Source organism: Poecilia formosa, unplaced genomic scaffold (assembly GCF_000485575.1).
Source record: "Poecilia formosa unplaced genomic scaffold, Poecilia_formosa-5.1.2 Scaffold11, whole genome shotgun sequence".
NCBI classification, from domain to species: Eukaryota; Metazoa; Chordata; class Actinopteri; order Cyprinodontiformes; family Poeciliidae; genus Poecilia; species Poecilia formosa.
In genome coordinates, this window is record NW_006799950.1 from 892557 (window position 1) to 907673 (window position 15117).

Consider the following 15117-nt stretch of genomic DNA (forward strand, 5'->3'; position numbering starts at 1 on the left):
GCTTTATACATAATAGTTTTACGGCTATATGGATACGCAACAGTATATTCTTCAAATGTCACAGAACAGAATGTGACTTTGCTTCCTGTTTGCCGCTGTCTTCAAGAGAAGATGCAAACGTTCAAAAACACAATAGACTTCATTTCCCAGAGTACCCCACTTCCGCATGCTACGCTGACTCGACGTCACAGAAAAAGAACCAATAGAAGAATGTCGAATTCGGAGTAACACGTCATTCTAGTAAAGTGCAGAAGCCGGGTTGACAGGGAGTGATCCCACCGCCGACGTCTTTCTGTCCACTTCTTCCGTCTGTTTCCACCTCCAGACGCTCTAAGTTGACTTCAATACAGCATTCTGTGTCTTCGCTGTCTTGCCCTGAAGTTAACTTGATATATAAAGGTAGGAGCTCCGCTTAATTTCGATATGGAGTAAGTCGTCCATTTTTTAGCTTCCATTTAAGTGACAGGAAGTGGGGAAAATGCTACATTCAGTTAGCATATTCGTGCTGCTGTGTAAGATGTTTGAGTTTTATAGCAGCGAGGTTTGAATGTAAAACCGTGATTAAAAATACACTGTTTAGCTAAATGTGGACAGTACATTCCGAATATTAGTAGTTTTATTCAATGTATTTCGTGTTAGTAGATACATGGTAGTTTTGGCATATCTGACTATGTAACTCGTGTCTTCATTAATAATGATACGTGGCTACTAGTTCGGTTTACTGATTTGGTGTCATTTCAATATTTACACCATGTATGAATAGTTACACCAGGGACACCTCTTTCACCTGTTAGTGAAAATCATCATTTAAGAAACAAAATCTTTAATCCACGACTTTAATGTTGCTTTCAGTTTTGATTGTTTTGACAAACATTTATGTTTACTGACAAATCGAGAATAATTTTAATGTCTAGTTCCTTAGTCCATTGAACACTAGAGAAAAGTTCCTACAAAAAATTAAAATAGGGTGTTTATGGAGAGTTCAATAGTTTTAATCAATGCATATGCCAGACACATCTCATGTTTCTTAATGTTACCAAAAACAAATTGTCTTTTTCTGGGGGGGGGGGGTTCTTTGTATTTGAATAGTTATGTGTGGACTCTGAACTTTTGAACGGATGGAACAAATTGCAAAAAGATGCCATCTACAGCTTTTGCCCAGCTGACGTGTAATCTAGGATTTCACAGAACAAAGTTTCTGATGTTATCACAGTGCCACAATCATTTCGCTACGTAAAGAAAATAAATTATTATTGGTGGTGTTTTGTCTCAATTTCTTTAACATATTCCAAATAAAACAATCATAACAGTATTAAGTTTTACAATCTTACTTTAAATCTTTTAAAACAATGTGATTTTGATTTATCCATACACTCCCGTGCTTTTTCTTTTTAGTAATAGTCAGGCAATTAAAAGACAAAAGATCCAACAAACATAGAAATGCGCAAATATGACAGATGAGTTAGGGAGTCTGACAAAGTCCTACTTTATCGAAACAAGTCCAATGTAAACCACCTGATCAAATATCAGATGGTGAGAAGGAAACTCTATTATTAGTCCATGGGGAAATTACTGAAGAATGGAGAAAAACTTATTTCAAAGGAAAGAGTAACATCATTCACCTGCAGTTGTAGTTTGATTAACATTCTGAATTAAAATAGGAAATGGATGAGTAACTGCAAAAATAACATGATGGGGTGGAAAAAAAGTTCATTAAAGTCAAAAACAAAAAAATAAAACCAAGAGGTAACACAAATTAAAAGTTAATTTAATTTATGTTGGTGAAAGCATGTCAGACATTACTGACGTAAATTTATTTAGTCTGACAAAAATGGTTGGGCATTTTGACCGAGGTGCTTCTCCTCTAATCTTGCAGATATGTTTCTGTTCAGTCTGTCAAATATGTTGCATTTACTGTGAAAGAAACTGTCACATTGTGCTGATGTTGCACATGTCCGACAACCTTGTGACCAAAGTCTTCAGTAGTGGTGTACGTCTCGGAGCAGAGGCATTAGGTGACAGATGAGAACTGAATCATTTAGCATTTAAACGCACTTCCATGGTGGAGCTCTCCTCAGCAGCTCTCTGTATTTCTATCAGCTGAGTGAACTGGCATCACGTCGCATCCAAGCTGAGCAGATTGTGGCACAAGAGGTGGACGTGAGGCAGAACAAACCACCACATAATAAAATACGGGTTAACATATTTCAGAGCTCTAGCGGAAAAACCAAACTGGTTCTGATCACAGTAAGTCTCTCAGAGCCCTGCGCACCACGGTGACTCACAGAGCAGGTTTATGGACCTCTCCTATGGAGAAAGTTTTCTGTGGCAGAACAAACAAAAGTAATTAAGAGCGATATTTATTAATGTGCGTCGGACCCACTTTGTTTAATCCTTAGACCCGCTTTGTCATATCCAAAACATCCAAAGGTATTAATGTTGGGTATTAAATGGCCGCTGAGCAGGGCTGTATCCAGGAAGTTTTTAAAGAGGGCTAACTGAGGGGCCGTTGGGGATCACCAAAATAAAAACCCAGGCAGAAGGCAGACCTGCAATACAAAGCGAGTGACTAATATTGGGCTCACTACGTGAAGGTGGTTCAGTATATTTATCTGAGCAAAATATTTATTACCATGAAGTAATAAATGTTAAAAAAAAAATAAAAATCTTAAAATGTTTCTTTTTTGTATTCGCCCTCTTTAGAAACTTTGACTAACGGTTTTGTATCTACTATGTTTAATGTAGTGTAAAATATGCAACTGTTACAAGTACAATACCTTCAATTGAATACAAATCTGAGTCACACGAGTAAATTGTCTTATTTGTTTGAAAAATGTCTGGTGTGAGACATTACCAAGCTCACGTTTTCATGAACACTAATGTAATGCTATTAGATGTTGTTTGTATTATTAGACATTTAAACACTCAGGCAAATGCTAAATGAAAACACATTTGTATTCTGTTGTTCATTGCTTTTTTTTTGTTTGTACAGTCACAATATTTTTAGCATATCAAAGAAAATATCTTTTGCTCTTAATCTGTTTTTAGTCCTTCCTGATTACGTTTCTAATCTGTCCCTGCAAAGGAAGAATTTGACCTCTAGTAACTCTGAGGGAGGATATCCATCTGTAACCAAGGGATGCTTTGCTAAAGGCGTCACTCATATTTCGCTACCGCGTACCAACAAAAGCAAAGCGTATACAAATGGTAATCAAAAGTTTGGACACGCCTGTTCATTTACGCTAGGATTCTTCTGCTCTCTTCTCTCTCCCCGTCATCAAAACCAGTCAAGCAGGTTCGCCAAAGGCGCTTTGTGCGTCACGCTTTCGAGGTTCCGTGTCTTATTTTAGCCCCAGACGGGGACGGCTCACCTGTATTTAAAGCAGACCTTCCCTGGAGTTGGTCACACAGAACCACGTTTGCAGCAACGGAGTTTTTGACCGACCTGAGATACTTGGAGCGTACTAGGCCCTTTTTGCTGGACTGATCTGTTCGGCTTGGCGTAATTCGACATCTTTTTTTCTGCTGTAGCTCAGAGATGTCGACCTACCAGGAGTTCATTCAACAAAACGAGGATAGAGATGGGGTGCGATTCAGCTGGAACCTCTGGCCCTCCAGTCGTCTGGAGGCCACCAGGCTGGTGGTCCCTGTCTCCTGCCTCTTCACGCCTCTCAAAGAGCGGCCCAACCTGCCGCCCGTCCAGTACGAGCCGGTCATGTGCAGCCGGGCCAACTGCAAAGCTGTCCTCAACCCGCTGTGGTAAGTTTCACGCAAATCAGTTTCAAATCAGTGCAGTTTTGTAGTCTGTTTATTCCTACTACAGGCATGCTTTATGTATATGTTGTCAGCTGGGCTTTATTTATAGAGCTGTTTGCATGCACAATGAGGATAGCACTTTACAAAAGCTGAAAATGTTTGGCAACAAAGAAACTAACAAGAAGAAATATGTAAGGAAGACAAAAGTAAATGGATAAATAAGATAAAATTAGAGTTTTTTTTCATAATATTTGGTACAAAATGTTATTAATCACATTAATCTAGAGGAATGTTGTCTTTTAATTTGGCAAGTTGGTTGTTTGAAATTGTTTAAGCCCGGTGGCAGATCTGCTTGTTCTCCACTTTTATTCGTGTAGTGAATTTAAAAGGGGGAAAGTATTTTAATTTCCAAATTCTCAGCTCACATTGTATAAATACCAGGTGTGACGTGTAAAAATCTCAACTCTCGTCTTGTTTCTTTCATGGACAGCCACATTTTGTCACAAGACTCCAAAAACAATTTATTTTTCTCTTGCAGTCAAGTCGACTTCAAAGCCAAAATCTGGGCATGCAACTTCTGTTTCCAGAGGAACCCTGTGAGTACCAAACATGTGCAACATATTTCAACTCTGATGCTTTTTATTTGATACGCCGACCTTGTGTCACGGCATGCATGAGCTCTGTAGCTTAATGTCACTTTTCCACATTCCTGCATTAGGCTGGTCAAGCTGACTATTTCTGCCTCTTTGTGTGTTTGCAGTTCCCTCCCTCCTACGCAGGCATATCAGAGGTGAACCAGCCAGCCGAGCTCATGCCACAGTTCTCCACCATCGAGTACATAGTTCAGGTAAATTCTTAATACGTGTATGCACTCTGACCTCGCCCAGTTCTGCAGGCCTGCCGTGCAAAAGAGAGATAATGGCGATGCATAAAAGTCACTTGGGTTTGGTCTTTCACTCCAGGACATCTTTGTTCTGACACATCGCTAGGTGGAATGAGAATCCAATACTTTAATAGCTGGCTGCAACATCATAAATTAAACTGTAATCATGAATTATTGACAGAGGTTTCATCACATTTACTGTGTTATGGTATACAGTAGAATGTAAGTGGTGTTACTTCTTGTTCTGTTTCCGTCCTCTTTAGTCAGACTGGTGTTTAACCTTTCTACTTTCCGTCTCCCTCACAGCACGGACCCTCGGCCCCGCTCATCTTTCTGTATGTCGTGGACACATGCTTGGAAGAAGAGGACCTCCAGGCCCTGAAGGAGTCCCTCCAGATGTCCCTTAGTCTGCTGCCCCCAAATGCCCTGGTGGGCCTCATCACTTTCGGCCGCATGGTCCAGGTGCATGAGCTGACATGCGAGGGAATTGCCAAGAGCTACGTCTTTAGGGGCACCAAAGACCTCTCCTCTAAACAGATCCAGGTAGGTTCAGAATACTTTAACGAACAGAGGATGTATCTATTTTTCTCTAAAATAGCGGCCATTCATCCTGACATGATCTCTCAGATTGGTTTGGTAATGTGCGGTTTTAATTTCAGGAGATGCTTGGGCTGACGAAGCCAGCAGCACCGGGACAGCAAGGTCGCCCCGTGGCTCCTCAGGAGGCTGCTGCCTCATGCAGGTACGAAGGACAACACCGGTTCTCTGTTATTAATCAATGTCAGCTGCCTTCTACCACACCTGGCTGTTTGTTGTTTTGATTTGGTTCTAAGAGCCTTTTCTTTTTCTCGTCTAGGTTCCTGCAGCCAGTCCACCGAGTCGACATGAACCTGACCGACTTGCTGGGAGAACTCCAGAGGGACCCCTGGCCCGTCCCTCAGGGGAAACGGCCGCTGCGTTCCACCGGCGTCGCGCTGTCTGTTGCTGTCGGCCTCCTTGAGGTAAAAAAAAAACCCAAACCACTATAGTACAATAACGGGTTCCATGAATGTCGATGCTTTAGGCATGGTGCGCAGTGAGCCTCTCTGAGAAAGCCACATCACGTCTTCCTGCATATTTACTCTCTGCAGCAGCAGCAGCATGTTTGCATTGCAGCTCGTTGGCTGCTCCCTCTCAGCGTTTTGCCCTTTCCCTCCACCGATATTATCCTCTCTTTTCTCCTTCTAATAATCTGTGCTGTTATGTAACTACTAGTACAAGAGATCGTTCACCCCACTGCACCTTTCCCCACCCAGTGGGAGAATTTTGGTGCTTTTAATCATTTTAGATGCTCTGATCAGACTAGAGAACTAAGCTGTCTGTACAAAGCAGAGCCACAGAACACCATGTAAATCTTTTGTGTAACTAAGGACTGAATGTCTTTCTGTAATTGAATCACCATTTAATTTAGTTTTTATCAAAGTAGGTTCTTGTTGCTATATTTGTGTCTACATGGCTCTTTTCCAAACGTTTCATAATGCTGTGGACGTCCCCGGACTTTGCACTTTGGATTTGTCTGATGGTTGTCAAGTTCGGTCTTTGCTAATGTAGATTCACACCCTAAGATTTTATGTGGAGTTTTTATGTGGCGTGCATATCTTATTCCTGACAACTCTCTCCATTAGACACGGCTCTTTCAGTGGAAAGTTTTGAGTTTTTTGCTAAATAGCAAACACATAAGTAAAAAAAAAAAGAAACGAGGCTGAAAAAGAAAAATTGTTTAATTTTGTGTTTGTAAAACCTGAGATGAAATGCAACTCAAGTGAAGCCCAACTGCTTCTTTGTCTTTCTCTCAGGGGGCTTTCCCAAACACAGGGGCTCGTGTGATGCTTTTCATCGGGGGGCCGCCCACCCAGGGACCCGGCATGGTGGTGGGAGACGAACTGAAAACCCCCATCCGCTCCTGGCACGACATCCAGAAAGACAACGCACGGCATCTGAAGAAAGCAACCAAGGTGATGCATTTAGGAAACCTCTGATATGTTCAGGAAAAGTGAATTAAAATGATTATTTATTTACTTATCTTATGTCACTTTGTTCCCACAGTACTATGAAGCTTTGGCCAACCGCTCGGCTGTGAACGGACACAGTGTCGACATCTACGCGTGCGCTCTGGACCAGACGGGCCTTCTGGAGATGAAGTGCTTATCTAATCTCACGGGGTACGTCTGAACTGACTGTGTGGTTTCGTTTGAGGGTCCAGGATTAGTTTGGTCAGTCCTTTTTTTTCCCATTATAGTTCAGTTTCCTTTGTTGATGTGTTGCTGTTAAAATAGCACACATCCACGCTACCTGACATTAATCAGAGATATAGTAAGAGGGAAAGATGGGCATCACAAAAATGACAAATTTAAAGCCAAAATGACTAAACAGCAAAAAGAAATCTGCAACAAGTAAATAATTTTCCATCAATGATTTAGTAGAATTTTTTGTAACCAGTTTTTATGTATTTCAGGGGTCACATTGTGATGGGGGACTCCTTCAATACGTCCCTGTTTAAGCAAACCTTCCAGAGAGTCTTCAGCAAAGACTACAACGGAGATTTCCGGATGGCGTTCGGAGGAAACCTGGAGGTCAAGGTAAATCGGTTCACTTAAAATCCAACAAATATTACTCGTACAATTTCATGTTCCAGACGTTGAAATCTGTCCTGTTGTTCGTCTCTGTAGACATCCAGAGAGCTGAAGGTCTGCGGGGCCATCGGGCCGTGTGTTTCACTGCACTCAAAGGGTCCTTCTGTTTCGGAGAATGTGAGTCGCCGCCCCAGATTGAACTGTGGGACTCGGATTCCTTAGCCTCGGCGTAGGTAATCTGAGACTCTCCGTGTGCTGGAATTCACCACAGCGTGTTTTCTGTTTACCAGGAGATGGGCATTGGAGGCACAAACCAGTGGAAGCTGTGCAGTCTCGACCCCTCCACCACTTTGGGTGTTTACTTTGAAGTTGTGAATCAGGTAAAAAAAATATATATATATTTTGTTTGTTTTAGCTTTTTAGCTTTCCTGGATGGGAGTGCATAGCAGTCACTTGAAAATAAGAGAGCATCTGTGATCCAGGATAATGGCTTTTCTTGTTTAAGTTTGCAGACAGTGGCTTGTTGTTTTCCTTGCTGTGAAACGACTCGTGCACAAGAGGACTGATTGTGTTCTGTGTTTGTGTAGCACAATGCACCGGTGCCACAGGGCGGTCGAGGGGCGATCCAGTTCGTAACCCAGTACCAGCACTCCAACACGCAGAGGAGGATACGGGTCACCACCATCGCCAGGAAGTAAGACTCTTATTTTGCTGTTCAAGTTCTGTCCTAAATCTGGACTTTATTCTCAGTTTGGTATGTTCCTGACAAACCAGTTTCTCTCACTGGAAAAAATGTTAACAAGGAATTAATTAAATAAAGGAATGCACACTAGAATGAAGGTAGTCCTCACTAGAGATGTTTTGCATGCTTGCTGTTTAGTTCGTCCGTGAAAACATGTAAACTATGTGCGTCATCACGTCGCGCCCACACTCACCTGTCCTTTTCTTTTTGTCCTGCATTCTTCCTCTACCATGGATCCTCCCTCTTTTTCTTTCTTCGTGAACTGTTGCAGTTGGGCGGACGCCCAGTCTCAGATTCAGCACATCGAGTCCTCGTTCGACCAAGAGGCGGCCGCCGTGCTCATGGCTCGCCTGGGCGTCTTCAGGGCCGAGTCAGAGGAGGGCCCAGACGTTCTCAGGTGGCTCGACAGGCAGCTTATCCGCCTGGTGAGTTGGAAACAAATTCAGGAACACTTTGATTTTCTTTTTGTTTTTGGAATATTGTTTATGTGAAATATTTCAATTAAGTAGGGAAAACAAAAAAACACCTCTGAAAATGTGGATTTTACCAGACAAGTCTTTTTGACTTTAGAGGAGTGAAAGTGATGTTAGAAATAATTTATTACAAATCACATGATGCGATTCATAATTAAACGCTTTGCTTCCTGCCTTGTTTTCAGTGTCAGAAGTTTGGCCAGTTCAACAAGGATGATCCAACGTCCTTCAGACTGTCCGAGTCCCTGTCCCTCTACCCACAGGTAAACCTGCCACACAGTGGAAATGCAACACAAAACTGCAGCTTCATCACTGTGAAAATGATGAAGCCACTGTTCATCATTTTCACAAAAAAGGTCATACTCTGATGACGTCCTTGGTGTCACTCATTTAGCTAGCAGCTAGTCTGAGAGGGATCAAGACATTAAACAGTCTGTTAGCTACTTTTAAACAACTGAACTCACCAAAGCCTTATAGAGGTTTACGCAAGCACCATTTTATGAACCTTTAGACCAGCGTCAGGTTTGCTTTGGGCGTCTGTTTAGACAGAGGGAGGATAAGGTGCACTAGTCACGATCTTTCTGTGTGAAACATTTATTGCAAAAAGAAGATTATTGTGGTCAGAGTTACTACGTGATATAAAAGATTGATTTTCTTTTTTTTCTTTCTTTGACTCTGATTCGAAATGCCTCCAGTTTCCTCGCATTTCTTTGGCAAAAAAAAACAAAAAACCCTTGACCTGTCTGTAAACAACTAATCAAAATAAACATGACAACAGGTTCAAGGTTAATAAAAAGCATTTCTGTTAATGGCTACAGAACTTTGCTTTAGCCTCGTCTCAAAACTAATATGGCCAACTAATCAGTGCGAACGTTAAATTAAGATACTAAGAACTAATTACTGAACTTCATATAACACAAAAACAGATTCTTCAGATAAGACCAGAGAGTCCTTCATTCTTAAATTCACTAAAGTAACTTTGGCTTTTAATGCTGTTTCCAGGACTTGGAAGAACTATTTAATCTCATAGATTCTTTTTTTTAATATTTTATATATCCTAGCTTTTTCACGTCTTAAATGTGAAGCCTGCAGAAACCCTGTTGACTATCCCTATATTTAGAAAACAATGTAAAAGGCCTTCAATTAGTATTTATGAATTTTTAAATAAAATGCATTCTTTTATTAAAGGTTATTTTACGGTAATATTTCACTCACTTACGTTTTTTTCCTCCCTTGTTGCTCTTACAGTTCATGTTCCACCTCCGGAGGTCACCGTTCCTCCAGGTGTTCAACAACAGCCCCGATGAGTCGTCCTACTACAGGCACCACTTTGTCAGGCAGGACCTGACCCAGTCCCTGATTATGATCCAGCCCATCCTCTACTCCTACTCCTTCCACGGGCCACCAGAGGTCAGCCTCACTCCCTTTATGCTGTCATCCGTTTCATACCGTCTGTTCAGCTGGCGTCAAAGTGTCTTCACGGCCAAGCGTTGTAAAGCTCAGTTTGGTTTGTTTTTTTTCTCAGCCTGTGCTCCTGGACAGCAGCAGCATCCTGCCGGATCGAATCCTGCTGATGGACACCTTCTTCCAGCTGGTTATCTACCACGGAGAGGTGAGGCAGCACGCAGCAGAAATCTAGTTTGTCTGCATCAGAGTGCTTCATTCAGAATTTTTTATTTTATTTATTTATTTATTTATTTTTTAATCTGGATAAATAAAAGCATATGTGATTCATTTTCTTTTCCAATGTGATTTCAGACTATTGCTCAGTGGAGAAAGGCAGGCTACCAGGAAATGCCAGAGTATGAGAACTTCAAGCAGCTGCTTCAGGCTCCTCTGGATGACGCTCAGGAGATCCTGCAGACACGCTTCCCCATGCCTCGCTACATCGACACTGAACACGGAGGCTCACAGGCGCGATTCCTGCTGTCCAAAGTCAACCCGTCGCAAACGCACAACAACCTCTATGCCTGGGGACAGGTACACGCTTTCTCATTCATAGTACTTAAACTGTAGGTTTTCTTTTTCTGCCACTTTTCCATCGAGGGCAGATTTGTAGTTGCCCTGTTGACAGCTTCTTCATCTGCATGGGGTTTCTTTTCCCATATAAAATCCTCATTAAAATGCATTTAAATCACGGACACCATTGTGCGGTGCCGTAGTCCGGATTGAGATTATTCCACCGTCCTGCAGAGCCGCTGCAGTCGCAGATGAAATCTTCTGCAAGACTTAAATGAAACAAATCAACCAAAAATCCCCCAGATTTCCTGTCTAAAATGCAGGCCTACTACTTCAGAAGTCTCCAACACAGGTCTTGGATTATCTAACCTTTTATTTGAGACTTGGAAGATTAAAATCTATAATCGGCATTAAACTCCTTACTTCCTGCATGAAGAGGAAGTAAGTTGCTGAAACTGCCGAAAACGCACAGTGTAGGATTATCGACAGATTGAGCTCTGAGTGCTGCAAGCGTATCATTGGATCAGTTATGTTATGAAAAAATATATTTGTAAATCAATAGTGAATGTTAATTATGTTTTGTTTTTCTGTATCTGTAGGAGACGGGAGCGCCAATCCTGACTGATGATGTCAGCCTGCAGGTCTTCATGGACCATTTAAAGAAACTGGCTGTTTCCAGCTCTGCATAGACATCTTGTTAAGGCACAAAATAAAAAAAAAAAGGAATATGACCATCAGCTACCAGGATCCATTAACATTTCCTATGTTTCTTTATTATTATCATTTTTTTTTTCAAAGAAGCCAACCCTTTTAATGTCTGTGTGTCTCTGTCTAGACTTGTTACTTTTAATAAGAGGAGCAACAGAAAAGGGTCGCTGACTGCGAATTCCTGCGAATATTACGTGTCGAGTTATTTTCAACTTATTTATGAGGAATGGTTCTTCTCTGTACGGAAACGAGACTCTGTGAAACATTTTTGCTAATTCCACATCTGTATTATACCTGTTCTTACCTTTGACATGTAGAGTGATTAGACTAATTTGTTCTCTGTGTATTTGCTGCATCAGACGGGGGTTAAAGCTGCTGTTAAAATTATGCCTGTACATGTATGCATCTGCTTTGTCCATAGCTTGAGATTAAATGTGTAGAATTTTTTTCAGAAAAATAAATTATAGCAGAATATCCAATGCTCGCCGAAAAAACCCGTTTGTTTGCCTGATGAGTTGACACCCAGGGTTTGTTCAGAATCTGTCCTGTCAGATGTGGGAGGCTCTTCGGGGATTATACCTCTGACTGTTTCCAAGGAATTTCCATCCCTGCGTGATGAGGATCCGTGTTCCCAGTAATGGAAGTCAATCCCAGGAGCCCAGCTGACTGTTTCCAATGACGACCATGCATCTGATTTTGACTGATTGTGTAAGACGTTTCCATAGTTTCATCCCGACCCGCTGACCATCTGGTATTTTGCACCCAGTGACCGCCCAAGGCGCCTTTGTAATGAAACTATAAAGACTGAGAGCTGGCTGACTGAAATCCTTTCAGGATTCTTCACAGTCCTTCACAATTTTTGCGTTTTTCCCTCACAGCACTAGAAAGCTACAGTGCTGATCAGACGTTTACGTTCAACTCGACAATAAAATTTGAGCATTTATTGATGCATTCAAACCATCCTCTCTGCCCCCCACCCCACAAACTGGACTGAAAATACAACTATTCCAAAGAGTTTAGAAAAAAATATATACAATTGTTTTTGCTGCTTTTCCTCAAATCCTTAGATTTGAAAGCTTGCCTTCACTCCTTCCAATGTTAAATTTGTCTGCTGAAACTTTGCATCCTGCACGTTATATTGGTGAGAGTTTCTGGATTGTCCCCTTATATCCTGAACCATTTTCCTTTCATCCGAGGTCACAGTTTGGGTCACAGCTTGGACAGAATGATCCCAAATATACATCGACACCAGAAAAACTAAAATGCCTTGTGGAGAAAAGTCATGGTCAGAGGACACACAGATTGAGATATTTGGCCAAATTGATTGGTAAAAACTGAAAGCTATATTCACATCTTTCAATGTCACGACCAGATTATCCACTAGGTTGGTGAAATGTGGGCATTTTTTTTTTTTTTTTCGAAAAATTAGCAAATCTGCCCTGTCAGATTTGGGAGGCAAACCTAAAACAAGAAATGTTTCGTTTGATTTGATCTCATAGAGGGAGAAAATAATGTCTTTTTATACTGTGAATATCTGATTTCAGCTCTGACTCCACTTTACAAACATGCATGCAACAGAAACAACAAAAAAAAGAAAACCCACAAGTGACAGGGGAGCTCGGCTGATGTTTTCCTGCCGTAAATAATCAAATGCCAGGCATCTGTCAGGATATGTGTGAGAAACGGCTTTACTCTGTCGGGTATTAGTGGAAATGCGAAGGATTGCGTGAGCAAAATAAAGAGATGCATATAGCGTGTTGTCACAACAGTAGGTGACATGTCCTCTGTGCAGATTGGAGGCAACAGCTATCCCCAAACAACCCCCCCCCCTTCCCCGTACAACCCCATCATTCATCACCGCAGATGTAAAGACGCACGACCACAATGATAAAACCACTCAGTCAACATCTACTGACACTGTAAGCTGATTTTAGAGCAGACAGTATGATTTCGAGGATCAGTGAATAGCAGATTACAAAGACTAATCCTAAGGGGCAACGTGTTAAGAGGAAAATTCTACTCTTATCAGCTTTGAGCAGAAGTTGCCCCTAAAATACAAATGAAGTCTGTGTCTTTCACGAGCCCAGAGTTTGATGCGCCCCACTCTGAGGCACTTTTGAGGTATCGAAGGGGAAATCAAGCGACGCACTGTGACAGCAATTAATCTCCCCTGGCATCGATACTCATGCACAGCGCAGAAAACCCGGGATAAGTTTGTGCACTTTTCAATTTGCAGCCGAGCCGCTGCAGGGGATTTGAGGCCCCACTGCACATGGATATGATGTGATCTCATGAAGAGGAAATAAATGCACCGTTGTTTAATCTCTGCATTTACATGCTTGGCCTTCTTCATGCATGTCAAAGCTACGGCTTCGCGTGCTAAGAGATTTAGAAATTTTAAACTTTCCATCTTTTTTTTTTCTCCCTCTCTCTCTCTCTCTGTCTCCCTCTCTCTCTCTCTCTCTCAGTTCCAGACTTAGGCAAAGCTGCAAGGAAATGTGTCATCACTTTATCAACTAAAAAAAAAAAAAAAGGAGAAATCTAAGGCATCAGTTGAAATCCAACAGCCGCAGAAATCTATTTTGGGTTCTGGCATCTGTATCTTATGTAAGATTTCAGTGTGAAATATGTTGCTCTTTTTATCTAAATGATCAGATGTTGCTATTAATAGTGTGATTCTGTTTTTAGTGCAAGAGGATAAACTGTTGAAACGCAAGTAACTTCACAACAGTATACGTTTGTTTTCACATTGAACTGAATGCAAAAGAGTGTCTGAAGTGCCACAATGCAATCAAATGTGAGCAAATAAAAATATACATGGCTATTTAGATTTAAAAGCGGAATGAATATATTAAATGAATTCAATATAATTCATTTGAAGAATTTAATAACTGAATGACAACTATGTCATTTATTAAATGCAGAAAGTACTAATGTGGAAAATATAGGTACTATTTTGAATTAACTGCATGTAAATAAAACTTAATAAAACATATTGTAGACAAGCTTGGAACCAAGATTATGAAACAAAAGCAAATCTGTGCAAAACAGATTTTACAAGTCAAGTTAATATTTTTAAGGCCAAAAGACAATCCTTTTCAAACACTGATTCTTCTGGAAGCAAAGTTTCTGTGAACCCTTTAGGGGTTTTTTTTCTCCCCCAAATAACTTTGTGAATGCAAAAATATAATCTAGAAAAGAAATATCTATGTCAGTCCTAACCTTCATTTTTGTCGCTTTAGCCAATAAAACACTTGATTTATAATCAGAACTTTTCCTCCCCTTTTTAGTGCTTCAAAATCATTACCGGATGCGTTCCTCTGCTGTGTCTGTGACGTGTGTGTGACGCTTTCTTCATCTGGTTTCCTTTTCTTTCACAGGATCAGTGAGTGCGTCCACGTTTATTACACCACACTGCGGGAAACGACTTCAACTGTGTCAACCAGAGAGCTCGGATTAACTTCCTGTTATTGCCAGAAACCCAAGAGACAACCTTTGACCACCCACATGGACATCATAAGCGGTGTTTATCTTCCAGCGTGCTGCTGATATGGCATAAGGCTCTTGTCAGCTGGTGGCAGCGACTACTGAGTCACTCAAAGAGACAAACTACGTCTTGAAGTAGCAGAGTCCATGACCTAACTGTGCTGTCTGAAACATACCGATTTAATAGATCTTTACCCCTGGTAAAGATCTATTAAACACCATGATATTTATTGTTGTGGCATAATTTCACACTTAAACGTTTGTAATAGTCACTGGTTCCCCTTTTGTTTATACCTTGTACATTGACAATGGGAGAGCCTTATCCAATAGGGAATGTTCATTGACTACACATAGAAAAGACAACATGGCTTTGTGTGAACGACGATAATGTCCAAAGAAAAATGCCTGTTTAAGTCTAAATGTGAATAAGAGGTGGATTTGAGAGACTGCCTGTCAGCATCTTAATTCTTAATTCCCTTTAAAAAAATGTTGTCAGTT

General features: G+C 41.1%; 1 protein-coding gene across 1 annotated transcript; it reads left to right on the forward strand.

The window, feature by feature from the left end:
• The first annotated feature begins 226 nt into the window (after positions 1-226).
• LOC103131658 (protein transport protein Sec23A-like) lies at positions 227-11626 on the forward strand. Its single transcript, XM_007543364.2, has 19 exons — positions 227-399; positions 3532-3759; positions 4295-4352; positions 4517-4603; positions 4946-5182; positions 5299-5381; positions 5496-5640; positions 6475-6633; positions 6725-6840; positions 7134-7257; positions 7348-7428; positions 7542-7631; positions 7839-7945; positions 8265-8418; positions 8652-8729; positions 9715-9876; positions 9992-10078; positions 10225-10446; positions 11025-11626. Exons 2-19 carry the CDS (start codon positions 3539-3541, stop codon positions 11112-11114), a joined length of 2301 nt encoding a protein of 766 aa, XP_007543426.1. The 5' UTR covers positions 227-399; positions 3532-3538; the 3' UTR covers positions 11115-11626.
• The last annotated feature ends 3491 nt before the right edge of the window (positions 11627-15117 follow it).